Below are 14,330 nucleotides of genomic sequence, written 5' to 3'. Positions count from 1 at the left end.
TAAAATAGAAATAGTAATAAGAATAGAAGTGTAACACGAATTTCTAAAATTCATGCAATAAATTGCGGAAACAATATTAATCATTTGTCTTTGTCACAATCAAATATAAAATTGAGAAGAAAAAAGGTAATACTAGTTTGTGTTGAGAAAATGGAAGGCAATAGAGAGGTAGGGAGGTTAGTTTGTGTTGCCTATGTCGAAATTAATACAAAAATTTTTAAAATAGGATTGGTAAAATGTTAAAATCGTTATTATATAATTATGAGTAAAATAAAAATTTTAATATAATCTTATTGGATTATCGATTTAACCATTAACCAAAATCAAAAATTGAACCGATAATTCAATAAAAAAAATTACAAAATTATTAACCCAGTAATCCAATACCGATAAACCAATAAATTGGTTAAACTGATTTTTGCACACCTTTACTATTTGGTGTTGGTCTTTTTACCTTTCAAGGCAGATAATTATTTGGTGAGGCATACATTTATATTTTCACATTACCCATTTATATAAGCCAACAAGGCTAGGACGAACAAAGCATCAGCTGGTTGTACTGAATGCAACATATATTGTACATAAATTTAGACAGACTATAGTCTTTTTACATTGACACATATACCCTTTTATACTGACACGTGAGTAAATATTGGACACTTGGCTCAATACACAGGAAACTTATGACACTTGTTTTTCTTCGTCAATCTCTCTCACTTGCGACACTTTAGAGAAATAAAGTGTTCGATAAAAGCCAACAAGGCTAGGACAAACAAAGCATCAACTGGCTGTACTGAATGCAACATATATTGTGCATGAATTTAGACAGACCTCAATCTTTTTACATTGACACATATACCCTTTTATACTGACACATGAGTAAATATTGGACACTTGGCTCAATACGAACAAAGCATTAACTGGCTGTACTGAATGCAACATATATTGTGCATAAATTTAGACAGATCTCAATCTTTTTACATCGACACATATACCATTTTATACTGACACGTGAGTAAATATTGAACACTTGGCTCAATACGAACAAAGTATCAGCTGGCTGTACTGAATGCAACGTATATTGTATATAAATTTAGACAGACCTCAATCTTTTTACATTGACACATATACCCTTTTATACTGATACATGAGTAAATATTGAACACTTGGCTCAATACATAGAAAACTTGTGACACCTGTTTTTCTTGTTCAATCTCTCTCACTTTTTCCCTATCTATCACATTTTGTGTATTTTTGTTTTTTGATGAAATTTTCATATTTTAATTGCACTGTATTTACTTTAGAGAAATAAAATGTTTGATAAAAGCCAACAAGGCTAGGACAAACAAAGCATCAGCTGGTTGTACTAAACGCAACATATATTGTACATAAATTTAGACAGACCATAATTTTTTTACATTGACACATATATCTTTTTACATTGACACGTGAGTAAATATTGGACACTTGGCTCAATACATAGGAATCTTGTGACACCTGTTTTTCTTCTTCAATCTCTCTCACTTTTCTCCTATCTATCACATTTTGTATATTTATTTTTTTTACGAAATTTTCATAATTTAATTGCATTATATTTACTTTATATAAATAAAGTGTTTGCTAACTAGAAGTTGGGCAAGAAAAAATCAGTAGTGCAACTACAGTTTCAAATTTCACTCAATTAGCAGTTGCATTTAAAAAATTTGTTTGTTTATTTATTGTCTCCTTTAGGTTTGAGCTTAATCAAGGAATATATATTTGATTTTATATGTGTGCATATAATAAGCTTTCCTTTTCCTTTCTTCCCGATTTATATCGTTTCTTATTTGTTTTTCTATGCCCATTTCTTCGTTGCTTCTATTGAGATATTTTCTTCTCTTTGTTCGACTACTTTCTCTATTTTTCTCTTTTTTGATGGAATTTTGGGTCACTTTATATCATGTGTTTTGTTAATTCACGTGAACAAAAGAAAATAAATAGGTGGAGTATTTTTTTTTTGTGGTGATTATTTTTTCTTATATGGTTTGATTGATTGGAGAATCATAGTTGAGAATATTATTGTAGAGTAGAGTAATCAATGATGCTCTTGTGTTGATAGAATGAAGGCTTTGTCCGTACGGTATAATATCTGGACTCATAATTGTTATGTGCGATTAAAAGATACAGGGGAAAACGTTTAATTATGTGCTTGGTTGCAATTGTATTTTTTTTATTTGATTGCAATTGTCTATTCTAAACAAATAGGTTGAATTAAGTCTTCAAAGTAAAATCGTTAATTTTTTTATGGAGATCATCTATCTTTGAAGATCCAAAGATGAACGTGAGCAAACTGTATTGTTGTCCATTTCATTGTCTCTTTTTATTAGAAATGATGACAATTGTATATTGGATATTCATAATATCTAATATCAGTTTCAATTTTATTGGTGTATGATTTAGATCAGAATTTGTTTTAGCTACCTACATTTTTTGTTATTTCCTTGAAGGTATAGTTGAATTTGATTTATTGAAAATCTCATGTCAAGTGTAATAATCTATATGAAAGGAAAGAAAAGAGATTTGCATTCTAGATATATTGTTTTTGTGCGTACATGTGAACTTGTGATTTTGGTTGTGCAAAACTTGATAAACAATGACTACAAATAAGTAATTTTAAAAGTGAAAATCTAACTACAACTTAAAACTCTACAACTTTTGAATGAGGGAGACACCAAAAAAAATTGTGATGGATGAAGTTCGTCAGAAGAAGATGAATTGACACGTATAATAAACGGTTAAAACAGTTCAATTCACGAATTACTTAAATTTTAAGATATGAGAATTAGATAAACAATTTTATTAGGCATTACTGGTACTATTTTGTTGTGAATATGTTTAAAATCCTATATAAAGGTGTTCTTTGGTGTAAACTTGAGTATTTATACGTCATAATTTCGCATCAAGTTGCAAATGTTTATAATTGCGTATCTCCATCACTTTGAAGCATAAAATATTGGGGACTTTAAAGTATAAAATGTTGGAGCACGGGCCATGCCCGTCTAGTAATAATATATCTGAGAAGTAACCAACTATTCACTTTTCATTTCATTCTCAATCATATTTTTTGAAAAAAAAATAATAAAAAAAATCATATTTTTGAAAGTAACCACTCATGACGTGAAATTTCAGGAAGTGACTACTTATGAATACATAACCTGAAAGTGGCTATTTGTGAATTTTTTCTGAGACTTTATTGGGTCTTTTCTCGAATATGATAGGCTTATTTAAGAAAGAGATTCTAATGGGCCTAACAACGAATCAATCGTGTGGGAAGTCCATAAAAAAGCAACAACAACATCATCCCTGAAACAAATACGGCGTCGTTCGTAAGTCGACCAGAGCGTGCCTCGTTAGTCTTGGTTTTCTTGATCTTCGTTCCCATTTCCTTCTTTCCTTGTATAGGAACCTGAACAAACCCTAGCTCAATTCAGAAGCCATAACCATGACGATCCGGCAGCTCTTAACCCTAGCCCGCCGGTCCCGAAACCTCACCTCATCCCATTCACTCGGACGTCTATCTTCGTCGTCTGCCGCTGTCGCCGCCACATCCTCCCCCGCCCCGGCCACTGGTCCGCCACCCCCAGATGTTATGAACTACGATCGATTGGCTGAAGACGTTAAACAAAAGATCAAAAGACTCGAGAATCCCGATTCCCGATTCCTTCAGTACAACTCACCACACCCAACCTTGGCCGACCACACATCAATCCTCAGCTTCCCCTCGACACGTGTGACTACACTACCATCAGGACTGCGCGTGGCCACGGAGACTAATCTTGCTGTCAAGACAGCTACTGTCGGGGTATTCATTGATGCAGGGTCAAGGTTTGAGACGGATGAGACTAACGGAACAGCTCATTTCCTTGAGCATATGATCTTTAAGGGTACTGAAAAGAGGACTTCTTGGGAGATGGAGGAAGAGATTGAGAATATGGGTGGCCATTTGAATGCCTACACTTCCAGGGAGCAAACAGCATATTATGCTAAGGTGTTGGATAAGGATGTCCCTGTAGCTTTGGATATTTTGGCTGATATACTTCAGAATTCCAAGTTTGAAGAGAAAAAAATTGAACGTGAACGTGATGTCATTCTTAGGGAGATGGAGGAGGTGCACTTTTTCTGTATTCTTTTATCTCTGAATATAAAGATTGCTGTTTTTTCCTTCCCTGTCAATGAGCTGCAAGCACCCTATATTATATTCTATTACTATCTGCATGCTCTTGGAGCTTAACCAGCAAGCTGATCGCCAAAAACTAAGTTAACAACAACTAATCGGCCTATTCATGGTAAACTGACTGGTTTAACAATAACCGCCAACCTAGAAACCCTCATTGAGCTAACGTAGGATAAGAACTCGCACAAGCCCTGTTCTAAAATTCAAGATCACTTACGTTCTTGTTGAGTCCCTGGATGCTAATAGGTTTCGACTTAACTGTTACATCGTTTTTCTGTTACTTTCATTTAAAATTACCTCTAGCTTCTTCAGTTTTATGAAAGTATACAGTCCATTAGTATTTGAGTACAGTTGCAGGCAGGTAGACGTCAAAATGGTTTACTGATTAATATCCTAAGATTTTCTTTAGGATTATTGTGCTTAAGGTAGTTGCCCTTGTTGATACAGTGCAGTATTAACCACTAGGTATCTCTTTATTTGAGAGGTTAAGGGACATAATAAATGAAATGAAATGGCCGTGCATTAAGTTGACCTTACAAAGAAAGGATATTCCTCTTTACGGAAACAAAAGAGAGGGAACTCCACAGAACCTAAAAGTTACTTCTGTAGTGAGCTGATGAAATCTATCATGCTGCCTGTATCATATACAACCTGAAAATTAGCAACCCGTTATTTTTTCGAATAAATAATTGAGCACTCATATGTCAGAATGTTTAGTCTCAATATTTTGCCATTTGCTTAGTTCAACTATCTATTTTATTGCAGCTGTGGCCTGTACGAACTTAGCTTTCTTGATGCAAAAATGTCTGTACATACTAGAGCTAAGTGTGTTATGTTTTCTGAAGTCGTATTTTATCACTATCTGTTTGCAGGTCGAAGGTCAAACGGAGGAAGTCATCTTTGACCACTTGCATTCAACTGCATTCCAGTACTCACCTTTGGGTAGGACTATTCTTGGTCCTGCCCAGAATATAAAGACAATCACCAGAAGTCATCTGAAGGACTACATATCAACACATTATACCGCTCCCAGAATGGTATTTTGGAAATGATTTCATCTTCTTTTTCTAAGTCTGTCTTGCTTGTTAGCTCAAACTTGGTTCTTTTAATATTATCATCTGCTGTCTAAACTCTCAACCTTCTCCGTGGATATTAAAATAGGTAATTGTTGCTTCTGGGCCTGTTAAACATGAAGAATTTGTTGATCAAGTTAAGAAACAATTTACTAAACTTTCAACTGATCCGACTACGGCCTCAGAATTGGTTGCCAGAGAACCAGCAATTTTTACAGGTTCAGAGGTATGCCTATCTTATAAGGGTTCGTTCACGCCTTCATGGTGCTTTTTTCACTAGAATACAGTTCTTGTGCTGATCATTTTACCAAAATCAGGTTAGGGTAATTGATGATGACATTCCATTGGCACAATTTGCTGTTGCTTTTCAAGGGGCACCTTGGACTGATCCAGATACCATTCCGCTGATGGTAATGCAATCAATGCTGGGCACTTGGAATAAAAATGCCGGAGGAGGGAAACACATGGGGTGAGTTGTATCACTACTTTTTTTGCAGTCTGTGTCATTGCAAGCATGTCTATGGTTCTCTGCCTCATGATTTTTTATGGGACTTCCTAATCATTTGCAGTTCCGATCTGGCACAAAGCGTTGGCATTAATGAACTAGCTGAGAGCATGATGGCTTTTAACACCAACTATAAGGATACTGGTCTGTTCGGCGTGTATGCTGTTGCAAAGGTAAAAATCTTATCAACTTGTGTTCCTTCTGTTGAAAAGGATGTAATATGATGATATGTTACATTATTTTCCTTGCATTTTCTTCCATTAAATAAAATTTGCTCATTTTTTTGCTTGCGCGCACGTGTGTGTGTGAGAGAGAGGGGGACAGGGAGACAGTCTGAGAGGGGTGAATATGTTGTTTATGCTGAAGAGCTGCAATAAATGTAAGCTCTTGCTTGGCTGATCAGAGTATTAGAGTTAGATGTAAAGTTTTTAATGCGTTGTGTCTTGTATCGTGGTTTAGATATTCAAATTTACCTTTTATTATATCCTCCAGCTGTGTTCTTATTTCACTATGATTTAAAATGGAGTCTAGATTATTGAATATGCTTTAAAAGTATTCTAAGTGTTATATTGGTTGTATGTCGAATGTGGAGTGAAGTAGTTCTTCTTCTATGTCATCTGCTGCTCATGTTTTGGATTGATGCATTTTATATGTTAGGCAAGGTAGTACTCATCTGCTTGGATTTTTTGAGATACTGTGGCTAGTATAAACCGAACAATTTATTTATTTGTTCTTAAAAGAAGCTGATATTTTCTCTAAAGATAAAAAAGATGGTTTGGTGTTGGTATTGTGATCCTTTTGACTGGCATGTGGTTGTGAATAATTCTAGTTTTATATTAGGCAAGGTAGTTCTGATCTGCTTGGATTTTTTGAGATATTGTGGTTAGTATAAACTGAGCAATTTATTTGTTTGTTCTTAAGACAAGCAGATTTTTTCTCTAAAGATAAAATAAATATGATTAGGTGTTGGTGTTGTGATCCTTTTTATGGTTGTGAATAATTCTAGTTTTATCTCAACGGGAATCTTCATTTTCAGCCTGATTGTTTGAGTGATTTGTCCTACTGCATTATGCGTGAGATAAGCAAATTGTGCTACCGAGTTTCGGATGCTGATGTGACTCGTGCTTGCAACCAGGTTAGTGTTACTTAATGTTTGATGGTCAGGTTTAGTTGTCAATTTTCCCCTGTTGTTTTTCTTTGTTTCTCACTTACCAATACCGGTTTGCAGTTGAAATCTTCTCTCATGCTTCACATTGATGGAACTAGTCCTGTTGCTGAAGACATTGGGCGTCAGGTACTATTCTGATATCTGATTCTGTGGGTGGACACGTGTGTTATATCATGATTGTAATTAGTCTTTTTTCTTTCTGTTATTTCTTGTATTTTCGGGGAAGGAGTGTTGGGATTGAGTTGTATCATGGATAAGTCGCTGCAGATGGAATTTGTTTCCTTTCTCCCACATTATTAGTTTGCTGAAGAATGTTCTGTATCACCTCCATATATGTGCATAAAAGAGACACTGAACTGCTTCATGTAATTTAATCATTCTATGACCTTAAAGATTCTGAAATAGAGGCTATAATAGTACTACAAAAACAACAACAACAACATACCCAGTGAAGTCCCACAAGTGGGGTCTGGGGAGGGTAGAGTGCATGCAGACCTTACCACTACCTCATTGAGATAGAGAGGCTATTTTCGAAAGCCCTCGGCTCAAAAGTATCATTCCCAAAAAAAAGAGAGAGCAACAGTATATATACAGATCATATCATGCAAGTTCTACAAGACAAGAACAATACCAATAACAAAATAAAGTGATAATCAAAGGGCAATAACAACACAACTATACTGGCACGCCTAGACCTAAGACCAACCCTAAACCGTCACAGGGCAAGACAAGATTCTACCCCTGCTAACGTTCTACCCTAATACGCGACCTCCATTCCTTTCTATTTAAGGTCATGTCCTCGGTGATATAAAGTTGTGCCATATCTTGTCTAATCACTTTTCTCCAATACTTTTTCAGTCTACTCCTACCCTTTCGTATAACCCCCAAATCCAATCGCTCGCACCTCCTAACTGAGGCATCGACACAACTCCTCTGTACATACCCAAACCATCTCAGTTTCGCTTCTCATCTTGTCTGCCATAGAGGCCACTCTCACCTTCTACCTAATAACCTCGTTCCTAATCTTATCACTCCTAGTATGTCCACACATCTATCTCAACATCCTCATCTCCGCAACATGTATTTTCTGAACATGAGAGTTCTTGACTGGTCAGCATTCTGCACCATATAACAACTGCGACCTAACTATCATTCTGTAGAATTTATCTTTATGTTTTGGTGGCACCTTCTTATCACACAGGACTCCAGATGCAAGCCTTCACTTTGTCCATGCTGCCCCAATGCGATGCGTGACATCATCGTCGATGTCCACACTACTATGGATGATGGACCTAAGATATCTAAAGCTCTCTCTCTTGGGGATAAGTTGAGTAGCAAACCTCACTTCCATGCCTTGTTCATCCATCGCACTACTGAATTTGCACTCCATGTACTCTGTCTTGGTCCCGCTCAATTTGAACCCTTTGGACTCCAGAGTTTGTCTCCAAACCTCCAACTTATCATTAACTTTGTGTCGAGTCTCATCAATCAAAACTATGTCACTCGCGAATAACATACACCATGGAGCCTCCTCTTGGATAGACCGTATCAGCTCATCCATCACTAGGACAAAAAGAAAAGGACTCAGCACAGATCTCTGATCTAGTCCCATCTCAATAGGAAGTGCTCTGGGTCGCTTCCCACCGTCCTAACCCGAGTCTTGGCTCCAACATACATATCCTTTATCGCCCTAATATATACTATTGGAACACCTTTAGCCTCCAGACACCTCCAGAGAATATCCCTCAGAACTTTGTCATAAGCCTTTTCAAGATCAGTGAACACCATATGAAGATCCCTTTTTCTTTTCCTAAATTTCTCCACCAGTCTCCGCATAATATGGATTGCTTTAGTAGTTGACTGCCCTGGCATGAATTCGAACTAATTCTCTGAAATTGACACTCCTTTCCTCACCCTTATCTCCACCACCCTCTCCTATATCTTCATAGTGTGGCTTAACAATTTGACACCTCTGTAATTATTACAGTTTTGGATATCAACCTTGTCCTTGTACAATGGAACCATAGTATTCCACCTTCATTCATCGAGCATCTTAGCTGTCTTCAAAATAACATTAAACAACTTAGTCAACCACTCCAAACCTGCCTTGTTAGTGCTCTTTCAAAAGTCCACCGGAATCTCGTCGGGCCCAATCGCTCTCCCCTTCCTCATCCTACTAATAGCACGTCTAACCTCCTCAACCTTAAAACACCTGCAATACCTGCAATACCCATAATCCTGTAGACTATGAGAATGCCCCAACTCCCCCAAAACAATATCTCGGTCCCCTTTTTCATTTAAGAGTTTGTGGAAGTAAGCTTGCCATCTTTGCTTAATAGAGGTCTCATGCACTAACACTTCACCTTCCTCGTCCTTGATGCACTTTACTTGATCCAAGTCGAGGGCTATAATAGTAGTGAAGAGGATATTTTATTTGAACTTCATTACTTTTAGAGCAGTTTTAGTTGAACTGTGCCATAGCGAACTAATGTCACTGCACTACCCTAGATGATGACAGTAGTTTGATCCATTATTGCATATAGATTCTGAATTTCAATATTTCACAATGCCAGAAAGATCCTCTTCACCACTATTACGGCTTCTACTACCAATATGTCGCTGCAACTAAATATAAACATGTGTTATAGCGATATCAGCAGCAATACACATACCATATTTGGATCATAAAGTTCATTTTTGTGAGAGGTAGTGCGACTGGGTGGTGCAGTACAACAGTAAGAAGCAGCGTAATTATGCTTGCTTAATGTCTGAATAGATAGGAACAAAATGAAGGCTGAAAGGTGTTGCTGCCAGTTGGTTGTTGGTAAAATAGCTCTTAACAGACCTTGTAACAAAAAAATGGAAAACAAAAAGGAATAGTTCTTAAACCATAGCCCCTTTGCTCAAGTTGAGTTAGAAAAAATTGTAATATGATAAGCCAAATGTTCAAGTATCTGCCTTTTCTTTGGTTTTATGTTTGCTGACAAGTTTGAGTGTGTCATCAAGTATCTGTGTTTTGTATGAAGTGAAGCATACTGCATCGTCTGCTTGTCAGTGGAGAACATAGGTTGATAAAACTCACCCCTTCCAATATGAGGAAAAAATATATTTTATGTAAGCTTGACTTCGTTGGGAATGGGATCTGGTGATTTTGTAAACTAAGATCATTTTGCTTAATGCATTTCCCTTTTCTCCTTCTTGCAGCTACTCACATATGGCAGAAGGATTCCCGTCACAGAGCTGTTTGCAAGGATTGATGCCGTGGATGCTAGCACCATCAAACGGGTTGCAAACAGATTTATCTTTGACCAGGTAGGATTCAAAAAATATTTGAGACTTGGGAGTCTCTTGCTATGAAACAATTGTGTTAAGTCATTTTTCCTTGATCTCCTTTTCTGAGTTTTAACCAATTTGTATTTCTTTTCTTCATTTTGGCAGGATGTTGCTATATCCGCGTTGGGGCCTATCCAGACTCTACCTGATTATAACTGGTTCAGGCGTAGAACCTACATGCTCCGTTATTAGGCGATTTTTTTTTTGAGTTGTAATGCATCACAATTACACACCTCGCTCGACCATTCCGATCTTGGATATATAGGTCTTACTTTTCTAATTCCTCTTCTTACATACCTTCTGGTTTTGTAACGGTTTTGTAGTTTTTTCCTATAAAAATAAGTGGCCTATATTCAATAATTTGGTTGTCCAACGTTTGTTTTCATATTCTTTGAAAAATTGTACTTGTAGATGCAAATTTACATTTAGGTTTGTTATGATTACGTTTGCCCATGTTTTTTACCCTGTAGTTCAAATCAAGAATGCAACGGATCTTCGTGCAGCAGTTGTCTAGAATCTCTTCTTGATAGTCGATGCAGTAATTTCCAAACTTAATGAGGCAGAAAGTTATTTCCATTTTGACCTTTTGTCGAAAGAAAAAAAAAACAGAAGGACGCTGGTTGTTGGTACGTTTAGTAATTGAAATTCACAAAGCAAATTCAAGATCGATGTAAGTCCGAGCGAAATGCCACAGGTGGAACGCGCAATTAAGATGAACACGGCTGATCGGAAAATAAGTTATTAGTAGTTGTTCCCTTGGTGTCTGGTTGAAATTTATGCTATTAGAGAAAATGGTGCCTCTCAAGTTTTCAACTAATTTCTGCACGCCATTCTGGCAAAGGGATAGTAAATATGCAGTTTTAACATGGAAAGCAACCTTCCAATTGAATAAGTCCAGCTGAGTTCATCTACTTGTAGAAATTAAAAAATCAACTGTCAATCAAGAAATCTTGAAAAGAAAGCAACACGAGTTGTAGGAAAAGTAGCTAATGCAAGAAAACATCAGGCAGAATGGAATGATCTAACAAATTCTTACTTGTCGCCATGCATGCTCATTTCATTTTCGTGATGCTACTATTTAGGTACGTACCAAGGTAACAAATTTTCACCTATAAATAAGCTTGGGGAGTTAAGATGAGACATATTACTGACAATGGGAACTCATGTAGTAGAATGCTCACAACAGCAAGAGGAAGGTGAACACATTTTCCGGAGTAGATATCCTCCGGTCCAAGTACCAGACAACGTGACTCTCCCAGATTTTGTGCTTCACAATGTAGAGTTATATGCTGACAGACAGGCGTTTGTGGATGCTACCACTGACAAAGGCTACACTTATGGCGAAGTTGCAAGAGACATAAGGAGGTTTGCCAAGGCCTTGAGGTCTCTTGGCTTAAGAAAAGGAAGAGTTGTGTTGGTAGTGCTCCCAAATGTACCGGAATATGCTATTGTTGCTCTCGGAATCATGGCTGCTGGTGGTGTCTTCTCTGGTGCAAATCCAACCGCTCATTCATCGGAAATTATGAAACAAGTTGAATCTGCTGATGGGAAGCTTATTGTCTCTGATCTACCAACCTATCACAAGGTAAGTATACTTCTAACTTATCAATGGAGTACACAGAATTTTGCCAAAGCAGTGTCAGCCCATTATCATTATTAACTCGCTTGTATGTGATATGCGTAGAGGTTTTAAGGCTTTATTTCTTGTCCCCAATGGATCTTTATTACACACACATGCACACACGTATTTAAGAAATTTATTATGACAGCTCTTGTAGAAGAGTGTCTTCGCATGACTCATTGAGACCAAACTTCTTCTACTTGTTACTCGTTTTGGTCCAATTAAAACTTGCATTTTACTATGATGGAAAAAAGAGAGACTTTTATCTTCCACCTAAAGTAATGGAAATTGCAGGTGAAAGATTGTGGGCTGCCAGTAATAATACTAGGCGAAGAACATGTAGAAGGAACAATTCATTGGGATGAATTGCTCGAAGCTGCAGATCGTGCCAGTTCCAGAACTGATCACATAACAAACCAAGAAGATGAAATTGTGCAGCAAACTGATTTATGTGCACTGCCATTCTCATCAGGCACCACAGGACTATCCAAGGGAGTGATGTTAACTCACGAAAACCTAGTAGCAAACCTGTGCTCTACACTCTTTAGTATTAGTCCAGAAATGATAGGTCAAGTTACAACACTAGGCTTGATACCATTCTTTCACATTTATGGTATAACCGGCATTTGTTGTGCAACTATTAGAAACAAAGGGAAAGTGGTTGTCATGCGTAGGTATGAACTGAGGGCATTTCTCAATGCACTCATCACACATGAAGTCACATTTGCACCTATTGTGCCACCTATCATCTTAGCACTTGTTAAGAATCCGATCGTTGATGAATTTGATCTCAAAAAGCTTAAGCTTAGATCTATCATGACAGCAGCTGCACCACTTGCCCCTGAGATTCTTAATGAATTTGAGAAGAAATTTCCGAATGTTCAGGTCCAAGAGGTAAACATCCACTAGAAACTTATAATGGTCCTACCTAATGTCAACATATTATTCAGCCCAAAATGTTGTTTTTGACAAGTTTTGTTCTGTTTTATTTAACTGCTAGGCATATGGGATGACTGAGCACAGCTGTATTACTCTTTCCCACAGCGATCATCATATTGCTAAAAGAAATTCTGTTGGTTTTATTTTGCCTAATTTGGAGGTAAAGTTTGTTGATCCTGATACCGGCATATCTCTCCCAAAGAACACACCAGGCGAGATATGTGTCAAAAGCCAATGTGTTATGAAGGGTAACTGACCATAATTCTTCCCTTTAAACAACCCTTTGTTCTAGCAGGCATTGGTAGATTTATGGAACTCTTTGATGTGAAAATTTTCAGGTTACTACAAAAATGAATCCGAGACTTGCCTTACAATTGATGCGGATGGGTGGCTTCACACTGGTGACATTGGCTACATTGATGATGACGGGGATATCTTTCTCGTGGATCGTATCAAAGAGCTTATCAAATACAAGGGATTCCAAGTAAAGATAACACTAATTTTACCAAGTTGAATCTGTTTTTGTTTTTGGACGTGTCTTAAAACTTGATCAAATTTATCATGCTGAATCAAGAATTCTGTTTTTATCTTTTGTCTTTGGACCTTCTTGCTACTTTAACAGGTTGCACCAGCTGAATTAGAGGGGATCCTTCTCACACATCCTTCAGTGGAAGATGCTGCAGTAGTTGGGTAAGTAAAATCAATTAGCTGAGTTAAGTTTTAAGATGGCAAAATTGTCACGAATAACAGATGAATATTCTTTATAACTCTAGGCTGCCAAATGAAGAAGCAGGAGAGATACCAGCGGCATGGGTAGTATTGAACTCAAAAGCAAAAGAAAGCCATGAGGACATCATCAACTACGTTGCATCCACCGTTGCACAGTATAAACGAGTGAGAGTGGTGCAGTTTGTGGATAGTATTCCGAAATCTCCTTCTGGAAAAATAATGAGAAGACTTATCAAGGAAAATATGCTAGAAAAACTTAAAGAGGGAACATATTGATGTTACAAATACAGAAACATTTACTCATCTCGAGTTTGGTATAGACTTGTCTACGTCATTCTAGCTTCATGTTTTATAAGGAAACAATATTACATAATGTCTGCTCTTTTACATCTTTAAATCTTGAACTTTACTTGCAATGTACAACTTACTCCAGAAGAACAATAATACACAATGGTGTTATTGCATATTTAAAAATGAGATCTAATCATAGATTGTAAAAGATATTGGATTAAACCAAAGATGCTTCTTTTTTATGTTTGCAATAATGCAGGTTGTATTGACATATATAATTTTCTATAAATGTTCACTTGTCTGAAAAAAACGACCCCCCACTTCCATCCTAACACAAATTGAAGCTATGGAAATATAAACAGTATCAACAACTACACATCAATTCCGAACTAATTTATTCAACAAACAATTAGTCAAACAAACTAACTGCAAGTATATATGCATAAAAACAAAACCAA

At 36.8% G+C, this 14,330-nt stretch overlaps 2 protein-coding genes across 2 annotated transcripts; both read left to right on the top strand.

Annotated features, from left to right (window-relative positions):
- Positions 1–3,332: 3,332 nt before the first annotated feature.
- LOC129872119 (probable mitochondrial-processing peptidase subunit beta, mitochondrial) lies at positions 3,333–10,652 on the top strand. Its single transcript, XM_055946997.1, has 9 exons — positions 3,333–4,147; positions 5,086–5,250; positions 5,375–5,512; positions 5,604–5,755; positions 5,856–5,964; positions 6,828–6,926; positions 7,020–7,085; positions 10,164–10,271; positions 10,398–10,652. The coding sequence occupies exons 1-9, from the start codon at positions 3,482–3,484 to the stop codon at positions 10,482–10,484; spliced, it is 1,590 nt and encodes a 529-aa protein (XP_055802972.1). The 5' UTR covers positions 3,333–3,481; the 3' UTR covers positions 10,485–10,652.
- Positions 10,653–11,415: 763 nt separating this feature from the next.
- On the top strand, positions 11,416–13,902 carry LOC129872118 (4-coumarate--CoA ligase-like 1). The gene is made up of 6 exons (XM_055946996.1): positions 11,416–11,877; positions 12,208–12,807; positions 12,914–13,100; positions 13,191–13,336; positions 13,475–13,542; positions 13,626–13,902. The coding sequence occupies exons 1-6, from the start codon at positions 11,446–11,448 to the stop codon at positions 13,855–13,857; spliced, it is 1,665 nt and encodes a 554-aa protein (XP_055802971.1). The 5' UTR covers positions 11,416–11,445; the 3' UTR covers positions 13,858–13,902.
- Positions 13,903–14,330: the final 428 nt, after the last annotated feature.

This window comes from Solanum dulcamara, chromosome 11 (assembly GCF_947179165.1).
Source record: "Solanum dulcamara chromosome 11, daSolDulc1.2, whole genome shotgun sequence".
Taxonomy (NCBI): Eukaryota; Viridiplantae; Streptophyta; class Magnoliopsida; order Solanales; family Solanaceae; genus Solanum; species Solanum dulcamara.
Note: the sequence above shows the minus strand (reverse complement) of the source record. Positions and strands in the feature narration are given on the sequence as shown.

Bases quoted from the DNA above. Each gene is read 5' to 3' on its own strand.
- LOC129872119 (XM_055946997.1), top strand. From the start codon at position 3,482: ATGACGATCCGGCAGCTCTTAACCCTAGCCCGCCGGTCCCGAAACCTC. The intron at 5,965-6,827 runs GTAAAAATCTTA...CTTCATTTTCAG, and splicing joins GCGTGTATGCTGTTGCAAAG to CCTGATTGTTTGAGTGATTT. The intron at 6,927-7,019 runs GTTAGTGTTACT...ACCGGTTTGCAG, and splicing joins TGACTCGTGCTTGCAACCAG to TTGAAATCTTCTCTCATGCT.
- LOC129872118 (XM_055946996.1), top strand. From the start codon at position 11,446: ATGGGAACTCATGTAGTAGAATGCTCACAACAGCAAGAGGAAGGTGAA. The intron at 12,808-12,913 runs GTAAACATCCAC...TTTAACTGCTAG, and splicing joins CGAATGTTCAGGTCCAAGAG to GCATATGGGATGACTGAGCA. The intron at 13,543-13,625 runs GTAAGTAAAATC...TTATAACTCTAG, and splicing joins GAAGATGCTGCAGTAGTTGG to GCTGCCAAATGAAGAAGCAG.